The sequence below is a fragment of the Squalius cephalus genome, assembly GCF_949319135.1.
Source record: "Squalius cephalus genome assembly, chromosome: 6".
NCBI classification, from domain to species: Eukaryota; Metazoa; Chordata; class Actinopteri; order Cypriniformes; family Leuciscidae; genus Squalius; species Squalius cephalus.
In genome coordinates this window covers 6,758,201-6,782,768 of record NC_137127.1, presented here as the reverse complement: position 1 = coordinate 6,782,768, position 24,568 = coordinate 6,758,201, and the positions used below count along the sequence as shown (strand labels likewise).

The following is a 24,568-nucleotide window of genomic DNA, read 5'->3' as shown; positions in this document are numbered from 1 at the left end:
GTGAGACTACACAACATTATATCACCGATGGAATATGCAAATACACAGCAAGCCAGTAAGTGGCGATCTAAATCCACATCTAATGTTTGAGCTACACAACGTGCACCAGAGAGGAAGCAGTTGTTTATACATTGAGACCTTTTTTACCGTCTATGATTGAGAACTATTTTTTACAGTCAGTTGTTTAGACAAGATTAAAACTCCACTAAACAAAACTGATAAAGGATAAATTAATAAAAGAGAAAATTTTGCTGGTCTAAATCCGAAAATACTGAAAAATAATATTTTGCTAGATGTTACGAGTGCCGCTTAGAGGAAGTGATGTTATTAGCAGCTGTCCAATCAGAGCGCCAGAATCGAATACGCGGGACGCGCGAGGCTTCCTTTCAGCGGTGTGTTATGGTGATGTTGTGTGGCGCTCATTTGTTTTGTCTGTATCAGAATATCAAACTTTCATGTTTGGTGGTGGTTATTATAAAGGAATTTTGTGTCGGTTTGTGGTTTTAAGGTCCATACGATGACAGAAAGAGAGGAACAATTGCGTTGTGAGTGTTTTTGTGCTAATTAACCGAAGGTTGTAATCTCGCATTAATTCTAACGGAGCATACCTGTGTTTATTTACGGGTGTTTGTTTGTGGAGTTGATTAAATGCCATATACATGAACTACTGAGGATTTAAAGTTCATTTAAATGCACACACGATGCCGAGTCTTCCTCAAAACAACCTAAAGGAGCAACTGGACCGACACAATAATGCTGCACAGAACAAACTGTCACTGCTCAAAACAAAGCCTGGGTAAGAACATTACTATATATCCATAGATAGATAGATAGATATTTGTGCACATAATGATGACGTTATGCACAGAAAACATTGACAGCCAGAAAGTCTTGACATGTAGATAGACATATGGGTAGACAATTTGAGAGATGGATAAACAGACTTATAGATAGAGAGATAAATGAGTAACGGTAGACAGATATGTAGATAGACAGAAAGAAGTATGGCTAAAGGAGTTGATTAGTAAATAAGCGTCCTCAAAGTAATATACTTTATGGTTAAAGTAATGGTTTTCTCTTTATATTGTAGCTTCTTTTGGACAATATGTTTTCAGAAATGCTTAGTTACACTTTATTTTAAGGTGTACGTGTTGCAGTGCAATTATGCATTCAAGTACTGAGTAATAATAAGTTACTACATGTACTTACTATAGGGTTAGTTGCATGTAATTATGCATAAATTATAGTTATCACTAAAGTAATTGCATGTAACGTGTAACAACGACACTGTAAAATAAATAAGTTTTACCAAATGCTTTATACTAATGAAAGTGAGCTGACCATAACAACATCCTAAATGTGTAGCTAATTACTTGTGTGTCTAACCTCTGAAAATTCCTCTGTTCAGGGGGTTTTGCTTCAAAAAGAAGTCTTCATCAGGCATCTCCAAAGTGGACGTTCCTCAAAAGGTAACTGTCTTAGCAAACAGGAGTGTGAATGTTCTCCGCAGCTGTGAAGTAACCAAAACTCCTGTGACATTTCCACAAAAGCCTGAAAGAGTAGCGCCGAAAGTCAACTTCTTCACAGCACCCAGCAGGCTGAAGACAATTATTGTTAATCCATTGGCCAACCCATTTGCTGTGAACAAAACACCTCTTGTACAATCTACCATTAAGGCTTTGCCAAAATCTGCAGCCTTGCCTAAGGATTCTACTGATGATCAAACTGTTGGTGAATTTAAGAATGATCTCTCTCAACTTTCCTTCAATGAATGGGATGATTTGGATGATTTTGAAACCCCAGTCAAGGGAAGAGTAGTGTCCCCAGTTGCAGGGACCTCTACACACAAGCAAAGTTTATCAGACCAGAACACATCCCCAAACTCCTCTTGTGCCAAGAGTGACGAGACTACATTACACGGAGGTTTACACGCTACAGAAACCATAACTGCCCCAAAGGACGTCCTGTCAGCGGCTAATGGAGTCAGCACAGAGCCTGCTGAGATCGAGACAGAGGAATCACCCATTAAAAAAGGCAAAAGACGTAAATCAGTCCAGCAAAAGGCATTACTGAGTGACACCGAGGATGAAGAAATCATCGACTGTATTTCACCTGTCAAAAACCAGGAGGATTTCAAGTGTGTGACAAGTTAGTGCACCTCAATTTTATTAGTGATTTAGTGTTGTTTTTTTAAAGTCTTTATTTACCAAAGTTTCACCTGCTAAGGAAAAGCTTGGTGTGTTTGGATATAAATTGAAGCTCACAAGGAAATTTATTAGCAGTATTTGAATTGCAGCTACCGAGACAAACATCATAGATGTTGATGACAGTGAGAACGACAACGTTTATGAAAATTATGAGGATTTCATCCCACCCTCCCCTGTTCCTGAGGAGATGAGTCCCTTGGAGAAAAGGTAACATGCTTTCATTGAATTTTTTTTTTATTGTTAAAAAAATAAACACTTTCCTTTTAATTTTTACATTTAATTTCCCAAAACTCTTTTGTTTTATAGGTCATCTGACTCTGTTACCCATGCTGACAAAAATGTACTACCTCACGAATCTGCTTCAAGCCTGTCAGCACCCTTGGATAAACCTGCCAAAGACTTAAAAGGTATCACTCGTGCAGGATTGCTTTGTGATCTAAAAGTTGGATATGAATGGATGTACTGTGTCTAATGTACATGATGTGTTTGTGATTTAGGAACGGATGATGCTCTCTTTAGTATTATGGAGTCTATTTGTTGTCTAGTGGACACTATTCCAGAGCATGAGCTCATAGCACTGACCAGCGGTACAGAGCTATTACTGCAGAGAGCACACAGGTAAAGCAATAAAGGTGGCCTTTTGCTGAGTTATAATACTTGGTTGAATTTGTTGTACTGCCTTAGAATAAAAATGAATTGAGTTTAATTTAAAAAACATTTTTGCCAAAAATAATCATTGCAAAACTGTATTTTTTATGTTCAAATAAATGTTCCAATTATGCGAGTGTGTTGTTAATTGAATACTTTTCTATCACTATACAGTAAGTGATAGATGCCATTATGCGTGTTACAGTATTACCGGTAATAACTCTCCATTACACTGTCTTTACCACAGGAAAAGGATTCTTGCTAATGGTGCACCGTACATAGCATCTCATTTAGCCCGATCAGCAACTCCATATTCTAGTCTGCTGAACAGACACAGTTTTGTAGTCACACCCTCTAGTCTGTCATCATCGATGACCCCAATGACATCAGAAAAGGGAGGAGGTGTCAAAACAGACTTTCTGAGTCGTAAGTTCAATTCCTCCGACATGTTTCTGCGTAATGACTCCGTATTTGAGGACTCCGACTGCGTCATCAGTGGTGTTGAAACCCCTGGTGGTTCCTGGAATCCTAACTGGTCCTCAAAAACAGCAACTAGTGGGGACATCTTAAACAGGTCAAGTCCAGCAGCTGTGAGCAAATCTGAGTCAAAGACAGATAAGAGGTTGTCCTTCAGTGAAGCAAACAATCAGACTGTGGATGTAGACCAAAATGGCCTGTTTTATTCCCCCAAGAGAGTGGATTCAGGCAAGAGACATGCAGAGAGCAGTGTTGAAACCAAAACTGCAGTACCCAACACTTCTCGAGCAGACACAGAGCCAGTTGATGACTTTGACATTGATGACTTTGACATTGATGATTTTGATGAGACTGACATTCCAGATTATTATGAAGAACCTTCAAGCGTCTTGGCATCAAGAGACATCTCTGTTGCAAAAACACCATCAGTGCGGGAGGGAGGGCCTTCAAAACCGTTGGAGAGAAAGACAGTCACACCTACAGCACCAAAACCTGCCAAAACACCCGACCCTGGTGAGTTTAAGTAATGGAATATCCCTTACCATTTAGATCATCTTATTAGAGACCCATGAAATGGCTTGATGAGCAGTTTTATGATACAAGTGTATGTCTTGATCTGCAGAGCCTGTGTATAGAAACCCAGCTCATGACCGCTTTAGAGGATTCGGCTTTCCTCATAGCGCAGAGATGATGAAGATTTTCCATAAGAAGTTTGGGCTGCATCAGTTCCGCTTCAATCAGCTGGAGGCCATTAATGCTGCACTGTTAGGAGAAGACACGTTTGTACTGATGCCTACAGGTTCGTTACAAGCATTATAGCAACAAAGTCATTATGACTTGTATAGCTTGTTTATTTTGAGGTTAGACTAGAAATCCCAGCTCACTATGTCTTGACTACAACTATATTATATTTATTAGCTGTATAAATTATATTAATGATTTTACACACACACACACACACACACACATATATATAATTGAAAAATGTTTTTTTAAAATACCATAAATATTTTTAAAGTGTTTTCTAATGATGAAAAGTTTCACAACTCCTTTTCAGGTGGTGGTAAAAGTCTCTGCTATCAGCTTCCTGCTTGTATCTCTGCTGGGGTGACTGTAGTCATATCTCCTCTACGGTCTCTCATTGTTGACCAGGTCCAAAAACTCACTACATTAGATGTAAGTCCTTCTTTTCCTTATGCACAATGATTTTCTCGACTTGAAACAGTTGCTTACCATGCAGTTTTGTGTTACAGATTTGTGCAACTAGTTTATCAGGGGATAAAAAAGATAGTGAGGCTGCGCGGATCTACATGCAGTTGTCTAGGAAGGATCCCACCATCAAACTGCTTTATGCCACTCCTGAGAAGGTGAGTTTCAAGCCAGACAAGTGTGTTGCAATTTTGCATGCATGTTAACCACCGTTGAAATGTGGTGCTATTGTTCTCAGGTGTGTGCAAGTGGACGAATGATTAGTGCACTTCAGAATCTGTTTGAAAGAGGTTTGCTGGCTCGCTTAGTCATTGATGAGGCCCATTGTGTCAGTCAGGTAAGCTTGTTTATAAATTGTACAGTGCAACAAGAACAGTGAAAAATATGTGCTTTTAATAATTTAGTTAAGAATGTCTTCGTTTACAATGTACAAATGTTAATCAATAGTGTGGCACCATCCATACAAACATTGTAAAATAGATCTATTTCTCCCTTAGTGGGGTCATGATTTCAGGCCAGACTACAAGCGCTTGCATGAGCTCAGGCGGATGTTTCCCAAGGTTCCTGTAATGGCACTGACAGCCACAGCTACTCCTAGAGTTCAGAAAGACATTCTTAACCAGCTAGCAATGACCCGTCCTCAGGTGTAAGTCGTCTTGCATGCAATTCCTCAATTACTCACATTTTCTGCCATTTCATGTATTTGTAAAATCATTTATAATGTAGGACATTGTATTCTGATTAATGTTACTGACATTAGACATTGATTATAATATGGATATATTATTATTTTGAAACTCACATTGCTTCAAAAATACTGTACAAAGTAACATTTTCACATAATTAAAAGGTCAAGTGATTGTCCTCACAGGGGAGGGGACCACTACAAAGTTTGGGCTCAGTACAAATTAACTTTTAGTAAGCAAGGACACATTAATTTGATCGAAAGAGACAGTAAAGACATTTACATTTATAATGTACATGTCTATCTCAAATAAATGCTGTTCAGAGAATCCTGAAAAAATGTATCACAGTTTTCACAAAAATAAGCAGCATAACTGTTTCCAATATTAATAGACATACTACGAATCTCAAAAACATTTTTAAAAATCTGCAGACTTTTACAAACAGTAGTGTATGTGTAAGATATATGTATGCTTTGATACACATATATATACATTGATAATGTTTTCACAGATTCACAATGAGCTTTAACAGGCACAATCTCAAATACTCCGTTTTGCCAAAAAAGCCCAAGAAGGTTGGTGAGGAATGCATTCAGTGGATTAAGAAATATTACCCACGTGAGTGCTGTCCAGATTAAATCAGTATTTAGCTCATCATTTTTCAGCCCAGCATGGGAGACCCTGTAAACCATGTTGACTGTGTGTGTAGGTGACTCGGGGATTGTGTACTGTTTGTCTCGTAATGACTGCGACACTCTGGCTGACAGTCTTCAGAGGGCTGGGATTGCAGCACAGGCTTATCACGCTGGCCTGAGTGACAGTGACAGGGAATATGTCCAGAACAAATGGATCAACCAGGATGGCTGCCAGGTGAGGCATCCAGTTCTTACTGTACAATTTTGAACCAAAAGGACTGTTACTTTAAAACATGGACCAGCTCTTTTGAGCTGAAATGTTGTGTTTTTGTATTTATGTTCCCACAAATACCACTATTTATTTTTAAACAATTCATCTTTCGTTTTTAGGTTATGTGCGCCACCATTGCATTTGGTATGGGTATCGATAAGCCTGATGTGCGTTATGTGATCCATGCCAGTCTGCCCAAGTCAATGGAGGGTTACTACCAGGAATCAGGCAGAGCTGGTCGAGATGGAGAGATTTCCCACTGCGTCCTCTTCTATTCCTACACTGATGTTATCCGGATCAAGAGACTCATTGCTAGTGTGTACTCTTGCATTGAAGCTAGGATATAAATATTGATGGCTTAACCATAACAATCACTTATAACACTAAAGTATTCAAACTAAGCAAGACATAGAAACACAACAGAACTAAATTTGTTGTGCAGTAAAATGACATGTTTTAGGGTGCTTCACATAATGAAGATGTTCAAAACATGGATGTGGAATACTAAAATCCAGACACTATTATACAGTCGTTAACCTGTCTGTGTGAGCGTGGCCTACATAACCGTTAATATAATTGCAGTGGATAAAGATGGCAACCAGCAATCCAAGGCCACCCACATCAACAACCTTCACAGCATGGTGCATTTCTGTGAGAATCTGGCCGAGTGCAGGAGGATCCAGTTGCTGGCTTACTTTGGCGAGCACACGTTTAATACAAGCTTCTGTAAAGAGCATCCTGAGGTCATCTGTGACAATTGTGCCAGACCACATGTAAGACCATCATCAAATCAGTTCATTCTTTACAGCTTTCATTATACAAATGTAATGCTTAATAATAAACTGTATAATTGTACACATCCATTGCTAATTGAATTTCGTTTGCTTACCAAACAAGTTAATCGACTAATCGTTTACTTCAGAGCATGAACATTTTGAATAAGCCATTATGAATTAATTACAGATACAAATGCAAATTCATGCATCTTAATACTTACCTCCAGAAATATAAATCAAGAAATGTCACCGATGATGTGAAGAAGATTGCGAGGTTTGTGCAGGAGAACTGTGAGAAGGTTGGAAACCGATATGGCAAATCCGCCCAGCAGAACAGGCTTACCCTCAACATGCTGGTCGAGATATTTCTGGGTAAGAAGTCACAAATGATAGTGCGAATATAACTATGAATATCTTTTGCCTCATACAGTGTTTGAGATATAATGCCTGTCAGGACGGCTGATCTAGGTCTCAATAAGAATATCTCTGTGCGACAGGCTCCAAAACCGCTCGGATCCAGTCCGGAATGTTTGGGGTAGGAGCGGCATATTCTAAACACAATGCTGAGAGGCTCTTTAAGAAACTGGTGCTGGATAGTGTTCTGATGGAGGACCTGTACATCACTGTCAACGGGCAGGCAGTGGCCTATATCTCTGCAGGGCCTAAAGCTATGACTGTACTGAATGGCTGCATGCAGGTGAGACTATTCATATTATAATATATTATTTTCTCCTGAGACACTGCTTTTTATGCTCAATACTAATGTTGTATGCTCTATGCAAAATCTGTAATAATGACTATACTCCATTGCAGGTTGAATTTCTTGAGACTGAGAGTGCATCCAGCATCAGAAAGCACAAAGCCTCTGTGACTGAGAATGTGTCTAAGAGAGAAGAGATGGTTAAAAAGTGTCTGCAGGAACTCAATGATCTGTGCAAGAAGTTGGGGAAAGTCTTCGGCATTCATTACTACAACATTTTCTCCACAGCCACGCTCAAAAAGATTGCTGGTTAGCAAAGTTTCATAATATATAATGAAATGTGTAAATAGTATATAAACACACAAATATATATTCAATTTCCAGCACATTTACGACTGTCTTTTTTTATTATTTAAAAGCAGATTTACATAGTGCTACTGGGATGAAACACTTCATTAACCCAAAGCAATTAATCCCCTTCCCTTTTCACAGCACATTTGCGCTGTGTTAAATTAATTGTGATGTGTTTCTGTGCAGAGACCCTCTCGGCTGATCCGGAGGTGCTGTTGCAGATTGACGGTGTGACCGAAGACAAACTGGAGAAGTATGGCGCTGAGGTTATTGAACTGCTGCAGAAGTACACTGAGTGGCAGCTGCCTGGTGAGGGTCTGACAACACACACTCATCTACATATAGATTATATCCCCAAGATGAACGCTTTCCCTGACACACTACGTTACAATAATCCCTTCAAGCCTAACCCTTGTTTTAGAGACTAGTAACCTAAATGGATGATCACATACAAAAACTGAGGTGAATGCAAATATGCATCTTTCTTAATGTGCGGTCACATTGCCCGTGAAAATTCACCAAACAAAGGTAGAAGTCCAATAATTTCAATTGGAATCCACACAAGAATTTTGTCTCAGGGCCAAGTTGGTCACCTGATTTCAACAGAAAGCTGCTTGGTTTGAAAGTGATGACTTTGTGAGCTGTGCTTCATCCAGTATATGGTTACACCATTGACAATGGACTTTTTTTTGCTAATGTAGCTGTACCTTAAATCCCTCCATTGACAATTACGCAGCTACCACTTTGTCGCTTCAAAGAGATTGTAAAACGAATCCATGAATCTATTGGTTGAGTAAAAAATTTCTGAAGAGACTCGATTGCTTTATATGATGAACAGATTGAATGTAAGCTCAACCGTACTTGATGTGTGAAAACAAAACTCATTGGTTTTTGCGAAAGCTCAAACGTGCTACGTAACTCGAGAATGAACCTCATTGGTTCTTGCACGTAAAGCAAATATGCTTGAACTTCCGTTAAAGGTGCATTGTGTAATATTTAGGAGGATCTGTAGACAGAAATGCAATATAATATACATAACTATGTTTTCAGTGTTGTATAAAGACCTTACTTAATGAACCGTTTTTATTACCGTTATTTAATTACCGAACATCTTCTACCGTTATGTTTTAATGAGCCATTTCTATCTACATACACTGTGGGTCCCTTTATATTGAAATGTGCCATTTTGCGCCAACATGTTTCTACAGTGGCCCTAAACGGACAAACGTGTTTCGCCACTATGTTGTTCTTCATGCAAAGAAGCTAGATAAAGGCAGCGAATAAAACACTGACACAATGATGAACAAGTAACAATAATATTCGCAATAACATAATTTTACTGAATAATCAAGTAAACCTAATTTCTTAATTTATCTTTGTAAAGAAACCTTATTGCTTAACTGACTACTCTCTGCCGTCTCAGACGATGACATCTCCTGTCGACCACCGTAACTTTTGATGGTTGCAATTCGTAACTTCACCACTAGAACCCGCTAAAAATCACACACTGCACCTTTAACGTATCTAGAGCTGCCCCCTAATAGTTAACTAAACGTTAGTTGACAAGAAGAGGGTTAGTCGACCAAATTTTAATTAGTCTGTTAGTCACAGAAAAAAAAAACTTCACAGGAATTGACGGTCACGCAGTCCATGACAGACAGATCGTTAACAGTCATTGACCTCAGATATGACTTATCATTTGAAACATGCTAGTAGTAGCCTCTCTACATGGCCACTTTCTCAGACGTTAACCTAAATAAATGTGTGCTATTATTAGGCGAATATCCAAGGGAGTGAGTCTGGAAGCTAAATTAGTACCGTGCTTACGGCATGCTTAGCTTAACATGCATTCCTCACTAAAGGCGGATCCACTGTACTATAGAGGTGATGAGTCGGCGTTTTCAACTTAATCTTTGCAGCCGACACTGACTCAGAAATCACTAGTTTATTAATAAATTGTTAAAATGTTCAGACAGTCTCCATCCTGTTTTTTCCTACACATTCATATTCATTACTTTTTCCGGTCTGCTGCAGCAAGATATGTGTGCACGCTTAATTCATATTTTAATTGCTCATTATGCTGTAGTTTTTCTCTGTAATGTAGAACAATGTTGCATATAATATTCTTTCTCATCCCTGAAATGATTTTCCGATGCCACCCCCCAACCCCAAGTATATATTAAGTAATTAATACTATCATAAACTAGTCGGTTAATGGCTTAAATGAGTGGCTACTAGTCGACTAGAAAAATCTTAAGTCAGTTGAGTTGATGAATGTGTATGTGAATAAAAGCCTGAATTCAATCTGATCATCATATAAAGCGATCAAGTCTCTTCAGAAAATTTGGACTAAACCGCTCAATTCATATGGATTAGTTTTAAACTCTCTTTAGGAACTTTTTGCTCATTGTTCAGTTGCGTAGCTGTCAATGGAAGGACAGAAGTCTCTCAGATTTCATCAAAAAGATCTTTAATGTGTTCCAAAGATGAACGAAAGTCTTTGGAAAGGTTTGGAACAACATGAGGGCGAGTAATTAATGACAGAATTTAAATTTTTGGGTGAACTATCACTTTAATGGGGTATAAAGTTTAAAATCTAAGACGTCCTCTGATTTTACTGGCCGATATTATTAGCCTCCTACATATCTATATTTCATCATAATGTAATTTACCTTAGTACAAGACCAGTACAAATTATTTAATATAATATTACAGATGACCAGAGATGAGGCACAGAGTTTTGATTTGGATAGTTCTGCCTATGAACTTGCTTTGCGAAACAGATCATATATCAGCTAGCTCGAAACAGCAACCTATAAAGTAGCTGGAGAGACATGATGTTCTCACACTCCCTCTGCAGCTGAGGCACAGGCCGAGAGTTCAGGATGGATTGACACAGCAAGAGGCCATCAGAATGAAGATGATGATGACGGTGAAGGTGAAGGTGACGTCACATCAACCTATTTCAGAAGCAACTCTGGACGAGGAGCAAAGAGAAAGCAAGGGTCTTACTCCAAAAAACCCAAAAGAAGGAAGGGTTCCAGCGACCAGAACTCCTCCACTAAAGGGTCAGTATGTTTGTTACAGCAGAAGCATTGTTGGATTGTGTAGACTTCCATATCGGCTATATGAAACCAAATTAAAGGAATAGTTCACTTTAAAATGAAAATTCTGTCATCATATACTCACCCTCATGTTGTTTCAAACCTGTATGAATTTCTTTCTTCTGCTGAACAGAAAGGAAGATATTTAGAAGAATGTCAGTAACCAGACAGTTTCTGGGTCCCATTGACTTCCATAGTAGGAAAAAAATATACTATGGAAGTCAATGGGACCCAGAAACTGTCTGGTTACTGACATTCTGCTAAATATCTTCCTTTCTGTTCAGCAGAAGACAGAAATTCATACAGGTTTGAAACAACATGAGGGTGAGTTTATGATGACAGAATTTTCACTTTAAAGTGAACTATTCCTTTAACTACCTCTTTCCACCCTTATTGTAGTGGATACAGCAAAAACTGGTCTTCATCAAGAGGAGGAGGAGGAGGAGGAGGAGGAGGATACAGGGGTGGGAGCCGGAGTGCAGGCAGGGGTTCCAGGCCCTCTCCGTCAGTCCCAGCAGCGAAGAGGCCCGGCTTCATGGCTTTGCCCACCCCCCAGACTGCTGCTCGTCCATTCCTCAAACCAGCTTTCTCTCACATCTAGAAACAGAGTATTTCCACTGGGAATATCAAGTAAATTCAGTTTGTTAATATTTGTATACATTTTATACACAGATTTTTAATAAATATTTTGTTTTGTGGTCTATATGCATTTTAGTTGTAATTAAATTAAATATGAATTCTTGTGCTTCATTAAAAAAAAAAAAAAAAAAAACTTACTATTGCCCCATCTCTTATGGGTTGATATATGTGAGGTTAGTTTAATCTGCAATGCATTTTCAAAAATATATTTTAGGGGGAAATGCCAGTGAAACCAGTGATGCCGTTTTATTAATGGAAATGGTCCTATTTTAACATTGGTGTAGTAAAAAGTGGAATTACTTGAATATCTATAAGCCATCTGATTAATTATACATCCAGAACTATAAACCACAAGATATCTCAAACACTTTTGAATGTTTATTTCAAGTTTGAATATTTCCATGGCACCAGTTACAAGGGACTACCAGCGAAACAATTTCTTATACCATTTTCATGGAAGGTTTCCTACAGTACAAAGATGATTTTGGAATGAATCTGACTTAACAGGAACTGCATTTGGCACATAAATTTTGTATGTATTTCAATATTCATATATTAAGGAACTAAACAGCGACCTCTAGTCCCAAAAGATGCAGATTACAGAAAAACACCCACAGACACATCTATGCATAAACAAATGTGCATGTATATGCATAGCTGTTGAAGGGACTGTGGGGGCTGGCAAAGTGACAGAAGCACAGTACAGTAAACAAAGCATGTTGCCACCTCTGATCTTTACTGGATCTCAGCGCCATAGTAGATCTTAAAGCTACGGTTCAGGTGAAGTCAGATTTTACCAAATAATTTGGGAATTTGTATGCAAGCATGTAAGGAGCATTCATTCTGATGATGACGAAATTTAAAGTTCCTGGTAGAATGATTTCAGAACTAAACCTAGTCGATCTGAGAGATCACACAACTGCTGTCTAATGCGAGCGGTTCATTAAATGACCTCTAACATCTCCTTAATGAACATGGAGGACATTCTGACCTTACTTGGAATGAGCTCTAATCTCTAAAACTCGAACTCTTAAAGAGTAGCTGCCAGTCAGTACGATTTCACAACTGTAAACCAGAATCTAACAGCTGTAGCCAACAATAACAGATCTTAAACATTAAAATCACCATCTTTAATAGGCTGATCGGGATCGCTTGAAGCCGTAACATTTTGTACATGCTGTCAAGGTATATTTTAAGCCAGTGAAGTGCTTTATCTGCGGTGTACAGCATTACTCCTGAAAGAACTCCTTTTCATTTTATAAGTGTCATTGCAAGTGTCTATGCAATACACTTGCATACTAAGAAGCATAAAAATACTTTGATACAAAGTCCATCAAGGGACCTTGTGAAATAACCCAGTTAGTTTACAGAAATGATGAACCAATTTAGCTGACAATTGTCCTTTACCGGACCCTTGCATTCATCACAGTCAAACCTGGCCATTCCATACAGTACAGGAAAACTGTCTAGAGACAAAAGTAAAAAGTAGAAGTTCACAAGGACTCCTTGTGTAGCAACTGCCCTTGATCTACGAGACCAGGAAGGAGTCCGCGCCAGTTTGTGCAATAGGATTCTAAGGACAAAGAGAAGCGTAAAACTTCAGAACAACGGCACACTGTCGGTTCAGGATCCAAACAAGATGACGAGTGCTCACGATGAGTATAAAATGTAGCAAATTTGGGCGATAAACGTCATATAAAATGAGCTTTTTAGTTAAAATCGCAATTTTGCGTCTAACTCAAACGAAATGGATTCATTCCCAGCTCCTTAGAAAACATCAGGAAGTCTGACTTGCTACACAACAGCACAAAAACCACCAAAAAGATTCATTTAAATTATTCTATAATTCAGGTTATTGCTTATTGAATGGCGCTGCCATGCAGGACTGACCACTGAGGCTACATAATGCTGTCAATGAGTAAAATCCGATCAAATCTTCAATTATCTTCTTTTTCAAAACCATTACTGGCCTTCCAAGCATGTTTTTTTTTGTTTTTTTTTTTCTCTAAACAAAATCCATTTATCGATATGAATCAATAAAACCGATCATCAATGGCATGCAGATACCAACCAGAGCAAGATCATTGTATTACTGTACTGGGAAAAACAGCTGTTCAATCAGGTTCTACAAAAATATAAATGGACTTAAGCCACCACAACGCTTGGCACATCAGAGATGCTCTAAATGCATGCATGAATGCTTCTCAAGGTTAGAGACATGCATAACTCCAATGGCTCTCTCTCTTCCATGTGTTAGCGGTTTCAGCCATTTCTGCTACAGTTTTCCATGCACCTCATGTTTGCATGTTTCAGCTCCTGTAGTCAGTGGAAGACAGCAGTTCTATGAAATGGTTATAAAGACATATTACAGTCAGCCACTTCCTAAAACACATCTCAGCCATCCTTTTTGTTCACTAGCACCATAGTGATTCTGGCCTCACAAACAGCATTGTGATTAGTGGATCGAAGCATGTTCATTTAAAATAACTGCACTAGTAAAGCCAAGCTTGTGAGCTGCCACAAACTAATGCTATATTCAAAAGCTGCAATTATTGTAATTTATCGTAGTGAGAATACCAATGTAAGATCTAAAACATCCCCCTTACTATGGTAATTACCACTGGCTGTTGTCTCTTTTTCGCTGTACACAAAAATAAGTCCGCTTTGTCTGTTTTCTATTCACTTCCTCTATCTTCCGCTTTCTCAAATTCAGTAGCAGTTTCAAAGGGGAAGAGATAGATAGTGTACGGTAAAATAAAACCCCTGTCCTACTGACATGCCACTGGAAGAATCGTTTGTCTTTAAATAAATACTATAGGCTAATCAGGACATAGTGTACTAAAGACTAAACCTGGCCTTCTAGTACATATTGCCAAAAACATCAATTGTTCAAATATGAGCACGCACACACACACACACACAAACATACACATGAGTCTTTTGGGTAAACTGTGTATAAAGCGATCAGTATTGTTCAAATGCTGGGCCTTTACCAATTTACAAAGCGCTGGGATGGTTTACTCATTACTGGTTAAGTTGGAAATGGATTGTGGATGTGGATAAAAATCTTTCTCGTGGCTCCCTTGACGGAAACGCCATAGATTCTAGACCTCATCTGAAACACAGAGCTAAAAAAGGTATAATTTAATTTTCAATAACAAAATAACATTTCAGTTTCTGTTAAAATATACATGGAAAAACTGTTGATATATTAGGAAACTAACTACTTTTTGTACAAAAAGTACAGCATTGTTATTGTAATTAAGAATAATCATAGCATGATATCCACAAAATACAAACTTAAGAGCAAGGCTGATATGGAATTTAAAAAAAAAAAAACTTTATACAATGGGATTTCTTTCTATTGAGAAAGACTCAGGATGAAAAATTATAATAATAAAGCAAATGGACATACTCATTAAAAGAAAATAATGTACTTATTTCTTAAAAATCAAACCCTTACAGTATTGCACATCTACTGTAGCTAGACTGGATCTATGGGTGCTAGTTGCTTTTAAATCAGTCATGAGAACTTCTTTAACATATATCGACACTATCGGGTCACATAACAGAACACAATTTATACCAATTAATTTGTCTGTATCCATAAGAAAGAACCTTTTTAAAATGATTTCTACTTCACAGCTTGCTACCGCCTAAACACAATTAAATTCCTAAAACGTATTTGACACCCTAAATCTCAAGTCACCAAATACAGAACTCAAATGTACCCATCAATTTTATTCAAATAACATCATTTCCAGTCTTTCCTCAGGTCTCACTTTCAAAATAACTTGCACATTCTTACCTTACATATAACCCTCTGCTGATCTGATCGTCGGTGTGGTCAATTATAGCAGCCTTCAGAAAATTACTAAGAGTTAAATGACGGATGGACATGAATTATGCATAAACTCAGAAAAGCATTGGTTTTCCACGTTCTCACGCTCTCCAAACCCACTATACTGAACCAACTTGCCGTCTCTCTAGACTTAACGCACCACATTCTTTAATAAGACTTTTTTATTGTAAAATAAATATAAATGAAGGCAACATTTTCTTGTTGCAACAAAATATTTCATATTCCCTATTTAAGGAATAATATAATCTTCTAAAGTCTTTGAATTAAGTTTTGTTTTAGTTTTTTTTTTCCATTTTTTTTGTAAAAATAAAATACCTGAAATGACCTGAAATCCAAAAAAAGGAAACCAAAAACCAAAAAAATGTCTTTGTAAAAAAAGAAGAAAAAAATAAAGGTGTAAAAATGGGTGGGGGAGAAAGAACTAAAAGTGGAAGAGAAGAGGAGCTGTGGGCCTGGTGGTCCACCGTGTATCAGCAGGAGTGTCATGAAAGAAGCTGGGTTCATGGGACAGGTCGGTGCCCTCCGCCTCTCGCTCTCTCTCTCTCGCTCTCTCTCTCTCTCTCTCCACGTGTTTAGCGTCTTCTCGACCCCAACAAGGGAGGCTTTACGAGCTTTAGTGCCTCATTTTCACTTGTTAATGAGCAGCCCGCCCACCCAGCGGAGCTTGCAGGCAAACCACCGTCTGAGGGGACAAAAGTATTCGTAATGGAACTGCTCAAACTCGGGGGTCTGGCGGATATCACGTAAAAATGCAATGTCAAGGTCGGACTCAGTGAGGATGATGAGGAGGAGGAGCAAGACAAAGAGGAGTCCAATGGTCACAAGGAGCAGACGGAGTACACTTAAAACAAACTTATTCACCTGTTCCGTCTCGCTGAGCGTGGCCTCCCCGCCTGCGCTCTTCAAGGGGCCTGTCGCCCTACTGTCCGCTCCTAACTCGGCCAGGTCTCCCACGCTGGGCGTCCCCGCCTCCGACTCTTTCTCCTCCTCGATGCTGCAGGGGGCGCCGTTGATCTGGCGTGAGACTGCCAGCTCCAGGCTGTGCTCGGCCACCGGTGTGGGCAGAACGCTGTCGGAGGGACTGTAGGTCTCGTCGGAGATGACCGCCGTCCCATCGCCGGAGTCCATCACATGGCTGCGCGAACGTGACATGAAGGAGTCGCCGTGGGACACGGAGCGCACTGGAGTGGAGTGGGCGCTGTCCCGCAAGGATTCCAGACCTGGACAGTGGGAAGGGGAAAGATAAGAGAGAGACAAAAGGGCAACTTAATGATTCATAAATTATAAAAAGTGATTTCTGTCACAGGGTCTACACCAGGTGCAAGCGGTGCAACGCGATAAAAGCAAATATAACCCATTATAATCAGTGATGCTGTCTACACGACAAATTCCCGACAGTAAACTGATGCCCCGTTCTATTTCTGACACACTTCAAGACTCACACTACTTCTGACATGAAGAACAAAAGGATTTGTCGCGTCCAGTGTTACGTTGAGTCCGAAATCAGGCACCGTCTAAGTAGGTACTACATTTGAATTTGAATTTACCTTGCGACCGTTAAAAAAGTATGTTATATATAGTATGAATATGGGTAGCATGAATGGAATTCGGACATACTACATCCGCCATGTTGTTACCGTCACGTGACCGACCAGCGTCAGTTGCCAGTTGCAACGTGCCAGGCTCCGAAACAAGCAAGTCAGGTGGGATACATTTACAAAATAGATAGGGTGAAAATCTTCTCATGCTTTAACATTGAATGTCCAGACTTACAATGCATAGGCTGCCAATACTGCATCGTATATGTGTTAAATTAGAAGTATGTTGAATATACAATTAAACAGTACATAACAATATGAAAAATATTGGGTGACACGGTGTGCATACGGCTTGATGGGGAATATTAGAAGGGTCTCATGCAGGTGACAGACCTAGATACTAAATCGCAGACCAGAGCGCTAATGTGAAAAGACATTTCCCAGCTTGTTTGCACTGATAGACACTGTACTGCAAGGCTCTGGGAATCACATGTACAGTATTGACAGGCAAACAGCCAACTTACTGAGGCGCTGTAATAATTAGCAACACATGGTAAATCAAAAGGACTAGACCTCGCAATACTACATGCAGATGCATATATAGCACACAGTCTTCAATTGCTACTAACTTAGAAAGGCTTTAAACGGCAGATAGCAGCCCATTATAATTCAGTACAGAAGTTACATGATATACAGAAGCTAACGGAGAGTGGAATTATATTTCTGTTCTTAAACATAACTTTAACACTTATGTTAAGAGGATTCGTCACAGTAAGCGACCTCAGAGACCACAAAGTGAGGATGCAACAAATCTCCCATAAATCCTCGTGCTTCAGTTCTCGCATACCCTTTTCCTCAAGGAACCCAAAGTAGAGAAACATGCCAGCTTTTGCTGAGCATTAGATTCTGGAGCGTGTCACTGCAGATACGTTACATCTCTATTCTGATGTGAAAGGATTAGGATTTCATCTCTTGACGATGCGACATTTTACAGCTCAACCAAAGGCCTCTCATTCACAATATTACACACCCTGCCAAAGAGAAAAATGGTCACACATGAAAGCACATCTGCTTTAGTGCATTTTTCGAGTTTTACTTGAATTATAAGCATACGGCTGCAAGAAAAAAGCTTGTGAAGCCTTTGTATTTACCTGTACTTCTGCATTAATAATTCATAAAAATGTGCAAGCCTCTTCAACCAAACACAAACACAATCTACTTTGTTTTTGCCAATATGTTGTTTAAACAAAAATGTGAACCTTGCAGTAACTAACTGACCGTTAAATCTTCTTTTGCAGTAAAAGCTTCCATTAGCACTAGTTTAAAGAAATCCTGGACTATTTTTCTTTAAAACGGTTTGAACTTTTTTAACTCCTCGGTTAATATATCTAATGTATTATTTAAGTTAATCACTCTCTTCAGTATCAACAGAATTGATGTCTGGACTGAGAGCACAATTTCTCCTGTGAAAGCAGTTCAGTTTCTGAATTACTTCTGTATTGAGTCAATGTCTTTTTGTAGAAGGCTACTCTAATATTATCATCCTCCTTTCAACACAATTCACCGCTGGAATGAGATTTCAGTTTTAGTGTGCAGTCCTCCACATATTATGCTGTACACTTCTGCAACTCCTGCAGTTCTTCAGTAACAGTAAAAGACTAGCCTGTGGATTAATGAACACCCAGGAACGCTTCTACAGCTTTCAAACTTCTGACATGCTCTGTGTATTATGATCAGGACACATGAAGAGCCTTTTCTTGAGAAGAGAGCAGCTTCTGTTAATGAGTAATGTAGAGTACCTTCAATCCACACATCTCATTGATTGACTGTTCACAATCCAAACAAGACTATGAATAGTTCAACAATTAACTGTTTATTTAAAATGTACTCTTGTTCAAAGGTTTGGGGGCGGTGTGATTTTTTTCAAATGTTTTTGAAGTCTATCTCACCAAGGTTGCATTTATTTGATCAAAAATTAAAAGAGTCATATCGCAAAATATTATTAGTTTAAAATTTACATTTAAATGCAATTTATTCCTGTGATGGCAAAGCTGAATTTTCAATGTCAGTCAGTGTCATTTCAGGTCTTCAGAGTCACTTCAGAGGTCAGAAATAATTCTAATATGCTGATTTGGTGCTAAAAAAAAAAAAAATTCTTATTCAAATCTTCAATTTATTGCATCCTTGCTCAATAAAAGCAGTACCGACCCCAAACTTTTGAATGGTACTGTATGTTCTACATTATTAAAGCGCTTTTTATGCTGAAAACAAAAAACACTGCAGCAACACCAAAACACCAAACTCCATTACATGCCTTTTCTATTCTAACCCACCTAAACCAATTTCATCATAACAAAGCAGAAATACAATATATCTTACTGAAAAGACCTTCAGAAAAATCTATTTAAACCACCAATCAAGCATCTGGTGCCCAAACAAAAACACTTTAGACTTTACCTCTAGCTGAGGCGGGCCCTGCATAAGACGGTGAAGTCATGGGTAAAGGTGATGCCCGCAGCTGGTCCTGCTGCCCCGTGAGTGCCGGGTAAAGGGGCAGCACACCAAGGGCCTTTCCCAGCATTCGAGGCCCCAAACTCAGCACCCGAACCTTTACATCCCGATAGCAGTGGTTGATCATGCGCAGGTGGACGTTCACCCGCGTGGTGATGCGGATTAGGCACTTCACCATGTTTATCTCCGAAAAGCGAACGTCTGCAGCCGGCGTACTTCTTCAGGGAGCGTGTGAACGAGTAGAAACCCTGTAACCGGTGCCCTCTTTCCACCGTGGGCTGCTGGGTAAAGGCTTGGCTGTGCTGGTAAACGGTGGCGAATCGTACCCCACCCAGACCTCTCACCTCCTCCCTCCCTCAGCCAGTGACTTAAATGGCGAGAAAGGCCCTGTCTATTTTCAGACGAGGGTATTAATACTCCTTGAAGACTCACAGTCAGCACATGTAGGACAGTTGACTTTATCCTCCAAGCTCTCTGAAACGTTCGCACTGCAGACAAGAGCTCTTCACAACATCTTAAGATGGTCTTTTTGCAGTTCCAGAGAGGATACAGTGAGCAGGGACTGGACTGCACTTCGTCTATGTACTCATGTTAAGAGTGGGCAGTGCTGTGTTGTGATGCTAGTCTAACAGTCAGGCTCAATAGAGGAGACCCAGAATAAAGGGGTGGGCAGAGGACACCGGTAAGCCTTTGATGGGTGGGACACGATGGCACAGCTGGTGCCACAGGGAAGTGTTAGTACTGACTGTACACAGCTGGCACAGAAATAGAGTTCTGTGACTGACAGAAGCACCTGCATCTCCAGTCCTCCAAGTGAGACTGGTCCAGCCTCATATTACTGCATGCGCTCAACTTTTCAACTCTTGTGTATACGCATGTGCATATATATATATATATATATATATATAAATACACACACACACATAAAAATGTGTAATTAATTAAAAAAATTAATAATGTCAAATTATATCAATTATTTATAAAATATTAAGATAAAAATGTTAAAATATTTTGTATATTTGTGAATTTTGCATAAAAATGTACACATTTTTAAAATGTATAAACACACACACAGATACATAAACATATATCAGGTAAAAATGTATAATAAATTTTTTTTTTAAATAAAAATGTAAATAAAATAAAATTATATTATATTAATTCATTTTTTAAAATATAAAGATAAATAAAAATAAAACAGAAAAATAAATATTATTCAATATATTAAAAACTACATAAATACATATCCTTTTATAAACACACACACATGCATAAGGTGCAAAATATATATAATTAAACTTTATATAAAAATAAATAAATTGTAAATAAAGTGAAATTATGAAAATAATATATTAAAATACAAAAAATAAATAAAATAAAACGGAAATAAATATTCTTTTAATGAATATATTTTATTACACACATACAGTACATTTATACATGCTAAAAAAATGTTGCCGCACAGATCCAAATATCTAAGCTGCATATTGCATACATTCACTTTCATTAGAAATCTTTAAGTTTCCTTGACTGAGTACCTATAAACTGTCTTGAATTGCCCTTTATATATATAGCTATAGGTTGGCTATTTCCTACAGCATTTTAATGTTCTTACAAACCATTAGGCCTAAGTGATTTGACATTTAGCGCTCTGCGTGTGTTTTCAGCGTAGAGCTGAACTCATGTTAATGGGGCTGAACTGGACTCTCACCTTCCATGATGGATATGTGTACGGCTCTCCGGCGGGTGCGCGGGACACTGCTCAGCCGTGGCCCATGTGTGATGGATGGACAGCTTCTGCTGGGCACCAGGCCAGCCCTGTGACCACATACACATACAGTACTGCATCAACACCCCCATTTATCATATTACAGTATGTCCTACAACTACAGACATCAGTCAGTCTTACTGGGCATGCATGCACACATGTGACGCCATCAGAAGAACATGACCCAGTGTTAGCAATTATACGGTTATCACCGCACTCATGCATACCTATGTATTTCTGGAGGTTCCCGTTTAATTTTTGCACTCTGCTCCATTACCTCTTTGGCTACTCTTCCACTGAAATCAAACAAAAACGAATTACAAAAACGTGTCCAGTTTTATCCCTGCTAGTGTAAAATATATTTGTCCAAAAAAAAAAAAAAAAAAAGAATCATCTTAAATACCCATATATATTCACACTGTAACAAAAATGATATCACCTTCAACATCTAAAATATAGTTCTCTTTGTATTCACATTGTATTATATTATATTGCCACAATAATATTATAAAAAAATAAAACACAAAAATGATATAATATAATCTTATATAGCAAATATCTTCAATGTAAGATGCACAAACATGCTAAAATATTCCCTGACTGGAAATATGTTGCAGGACACTCACCACAGTAGCTGGCAGATGAGCAAAACTACCTGCCACTGTGCAAAAAGCACCTGCATTTACAGTTGTTGGTGGGTGTTAATTTCACACCCTGTTTTGAGACTGTTTCAGCTTCATCTATCAAAATCAACCAAAAGAAAACAGCTCAACCATTGAGGAGAAAACAGCGACGGTTTCAAACAGCTGGCATTTTGGTGGGAATTGTGTGAAAATCCCTGTGACTGAGGGATGGTGACCACTGCGACTCGAGTCCATGAAGCTCGGGAATTAGATTAACCTTATTGAGTCCCCTCTCTTAACTCAATCTCTGCCTCTCAGTCTGTGACTGAACTACTTCCCTATAACAAAAAACTCCCAGCGGAGTCACTGCCTTAAAATCCTGCCTGTCTCCTTACATAGGAGTGAGAAAATAACCGTTATCAATTTCCTAATTAGGCGTTTGAGTCTGAGAGCCCACTATAATAATGGATCGTGCTGTTTGTTTAATTGCCCCGATGGCTCCATTCATCTGTTACAATTGCTGGTAATAAGTAAACACTTGTGTCTAAGAGGTGGCCTGTGTGAACAGCACCATCCGCAGCAGGTCGTGGTGCATCGGCTCCGAAGCTGTCACCTCTATGTGACCGGGACGAGGACAGCGGGCTGTTTTTGGAGCGGGACCCCTGAGGCTGTGGTGGTCCACCGGCAGTGACCTATCCATCCACACTTACCTGAAGCGGAAACGACTCCCCTTGAAGAACAGGTTACTGCTGGACACCGTACGAACCTGGCTCGACTTCTCCAACCTGAGGAGGGGCCGAGAGAAATCATTCAACTCCCAACGTTCTCTGAACACATTTACACATTTGACTCACTATTTCTAAGCTACATATCGTCACCTTCCTAAAATAATTGCCTGAATCATTTTTTCAGGTTTCTCAGAAAACACAAAAAACTGAACCTAACTTCAGAGGCCGAGTAGATTTGCGTTCTTCTTGATGCAACTGCCATCTTGAAAAGTCTCATTGTCTTTTGACTTAGGCAAAATAAAACAGCCTATTTTACCAGAGGTGGCCAGCATCTTGAGAAGATGACTTATGCAAAAAATCATTTTTGTCAAAAAATGACTTAGGCAATTATTTTAGGAAGGTGACGATATTCTGAATTTCTCTTTTATATCTTTTACACAAAAATATGACACTGCTGTAATCAGATATATGTTTCTAAGGTTCTTTTTACCTATATTTTTTTAATCTATATTTACCGTGGTGGTTGAAGTACAAACAAGTGCCTGAGAACCCTAATAAAAGATTACTCCAGTAAAAGTATAAGTACTTCTTTTCAATTTTACTTGAGTGAAAGGTTTTTAAATGCTCCCAAGTGTTAAAAGTTTAAAGTATTGGACTGATTTAACGTATTCATTGAAAAGAAACAGCCTGATCACAAATCAGACATCACTTTGGAATCTTGTGAAGATAAAATTTAAATATTTTAAAACAAGTAAAGATATTTGAAAATTTACTTAAAGGGATAGTACATCCAAAAAAATGAAAATTCTGTCATTATTTACTCGCCCTCATGTTGCTCCAAATCTGTATGAGTTTCTTTCTTCTGCTGAACACAAAAGAAGATATTATGAAGAATGTCAGTAACCAAACAGTTGATGGTAGCCATTGACTACCATAGTATTTTTCCATACAGTGGATGTGAATGAGGCATCCATCAACTGTTTGGTTACCCATATTCTTCAAAACAGAAATACATTCATCGAGGTTTGGAACAACTTGAGGCTGGGTAAATGATGACAGAATTTCATGTTTGGGTGAAATATCCATTTAAGTACAGTTACTATTAGTAAAAATACTTTGTTTCTGTCCACCACTGATTATATGATGGCATAAACTGTAACCTGATTCAGTAGAAATCTGTGAAAACTTATTTTTCTAGACCTGTTATACTGTGTTAGATTATTATTTGCTATATTAGTTATTTATGAATGAACTTATTAAACTTGCCACATTAAATTAACATCAAATTGAATTGATCTGAGGACACAAGTATGTGTGTATTAATTATGACTTCAAATACGACTCATCCAATAAAAATCTGATGTGTTATGAACCATCGTACTTCTTAGGTTGCATTCATCAACTTCCAAATTTAATTAAATGGGGTTCATTTTCAATTGTATTTCATTAATTGAATTCAGCTGTATTTAAGAAAGTAGAGGTATTTTTTAATTATTTAAATACCGGTAAGTATTTATTAAGCACATACTAACGATTTTACTAACTAAGTATATACTGAAAAAAGGATGATTTTTTCATACTACCTACCCCAATGATGTGCACAAACAGTATCATCTATCTATATATATCTATCCCTCAATAACTGAAACGGAAAGTATTCTGACTCAGTCAGTCTCTGGTGAACATTCGATTCAGGCTTTTCATCACCAGGTGTGGAATCTCCTTCCCCAAAGACAGCCTTTATGTGAATCATAAACCCACTCTTCAATTATCATCTGCCTTCACTTGCCACAAATTCCACTTCTCTAGGGGACTTGAACTACAGCTCCACATTT

General features: G+C 38.5%; 2 protein-coding genes across 7 annotated transcripts in view; one reads left to right on the top strand and one right to left on the bottom strand.

Annotated features, from left to right (window-relative positions):
* The first annotated feature begins 351 nt into the window (after window positions 1-351).
* Window positions 352-11,811, top strand: blm (BLM RecQ like helicase). 3 transcript variants are annotated; one of them, XM_079875015.1, is made up of 22 exons: window positions 352-796; window positions 1,409-1,469; window positions 1,551-2,148; window positions 2,297-2,414; window positions 2,514-2,614; window positions 2,705-2,825; window positions 3,103-3,845; window positions 3,955-4,131; window positions 4,390-4,508; window positions 4,586-4,699; window positions 4,780-4,878; window positions 5,039-5,187; window positions 5,739-5,845; window positions 5,937-6,097; window positions 6,253-6,448; window positions 6,716-6,906; window positions 7,137-7,281; window positions 7,407-7,606; window positions 7,723-7,918; window positions 8,147-8,269; window positions 10,821-11,028; window positions 11,464-11,811. In XM_079875015.1, the coding sequence occupies exons 1-22, from the start codon at window positions 702-704 to the stop codon at window positions 11,663-11,665; spliced, it is 4,224 nt and encodes a 1,407-aa protein (XP_079731141.1). In that variant the 5' UTR covers window positions 352-701; the 3' UTR covers window positions 11,666-11,811. The 3 variants fall into 3 exon arrangements, with proteins under 3 accessions (XP_079731141.1, XP_079731139.1, XP_079731140.1); XM_079875014.1 differs by having other exon boundaries at window positions 528-545; window positions 641-796; window positions 1,409-2,148; XM_079875013.1 differs by having other exon boundaries at window positions 1,409-2,148.
* Window positions 11,812-11,822: 11 nt separating this feature from the next.
* frmd5a (FERM domain containing 5a) overlaps window positions 11,823-24,568 on the bottom strand; it is a 110,709-nt gene continuing 97,963 nt past the window's right edge. For 2 of the 4 annotated variants that reach the window (XM_079875053.1, XM_079875054.1), the window contains exons 11-15: window positions 22,716-22,790; window positions 21,610-21,678; window positions 21,326-21,432; window positions 16,427-16,785; window positions 11,823-16,247 (exon numbers count right to left, since the gene is read on the bottom strand). In XM_079875053.1, the coding sequence (XP_079731179.1) occupies window positions 16,200-16,247; window positions 16,427-16,785; window positions 21,326-21,432; window positions 21,610-21,678; window positions 22,716-22,790 (658 nt within the window). In that variant the 3' untranslated portion in view covers window positions 11,823-16,199. Of the gene's footprint in view, window positions 16,786-21,325; window positions 21,433-21,609; window positions 21,679-22,715; window positions 22,791-24,568 lie in introns of all 4 variants that reach the window. The other 2 variants (XM_079875051.1, XM_079875052.1) reach the window with 1 other exon arrangement.

Bases quoted from the DNA above. Each gene is read 5' to 3' on its own strand.
- blm (XM_079875013.1), top strand. From the start codon at position 702: ATGCCGAGTCTTCCTCAAAACAACCTAAAGGAGCAACTGGACCGACAC. The intron at 2,415-2,513 runs GTAACATGCTTT...TTTGTTTTATAG, and splicing joins ATGAGTCCCTTGGAGAAAAG to GTCATCTGACTCTGTTACCC. The intron at 4,700-4,779 runs GTGAGTTTCAAG...TATTGTTCTCAG, and splicing joins TTTATGCCACTCCTGAGAAG to GTGTGTGCAAGTGGACGAAT.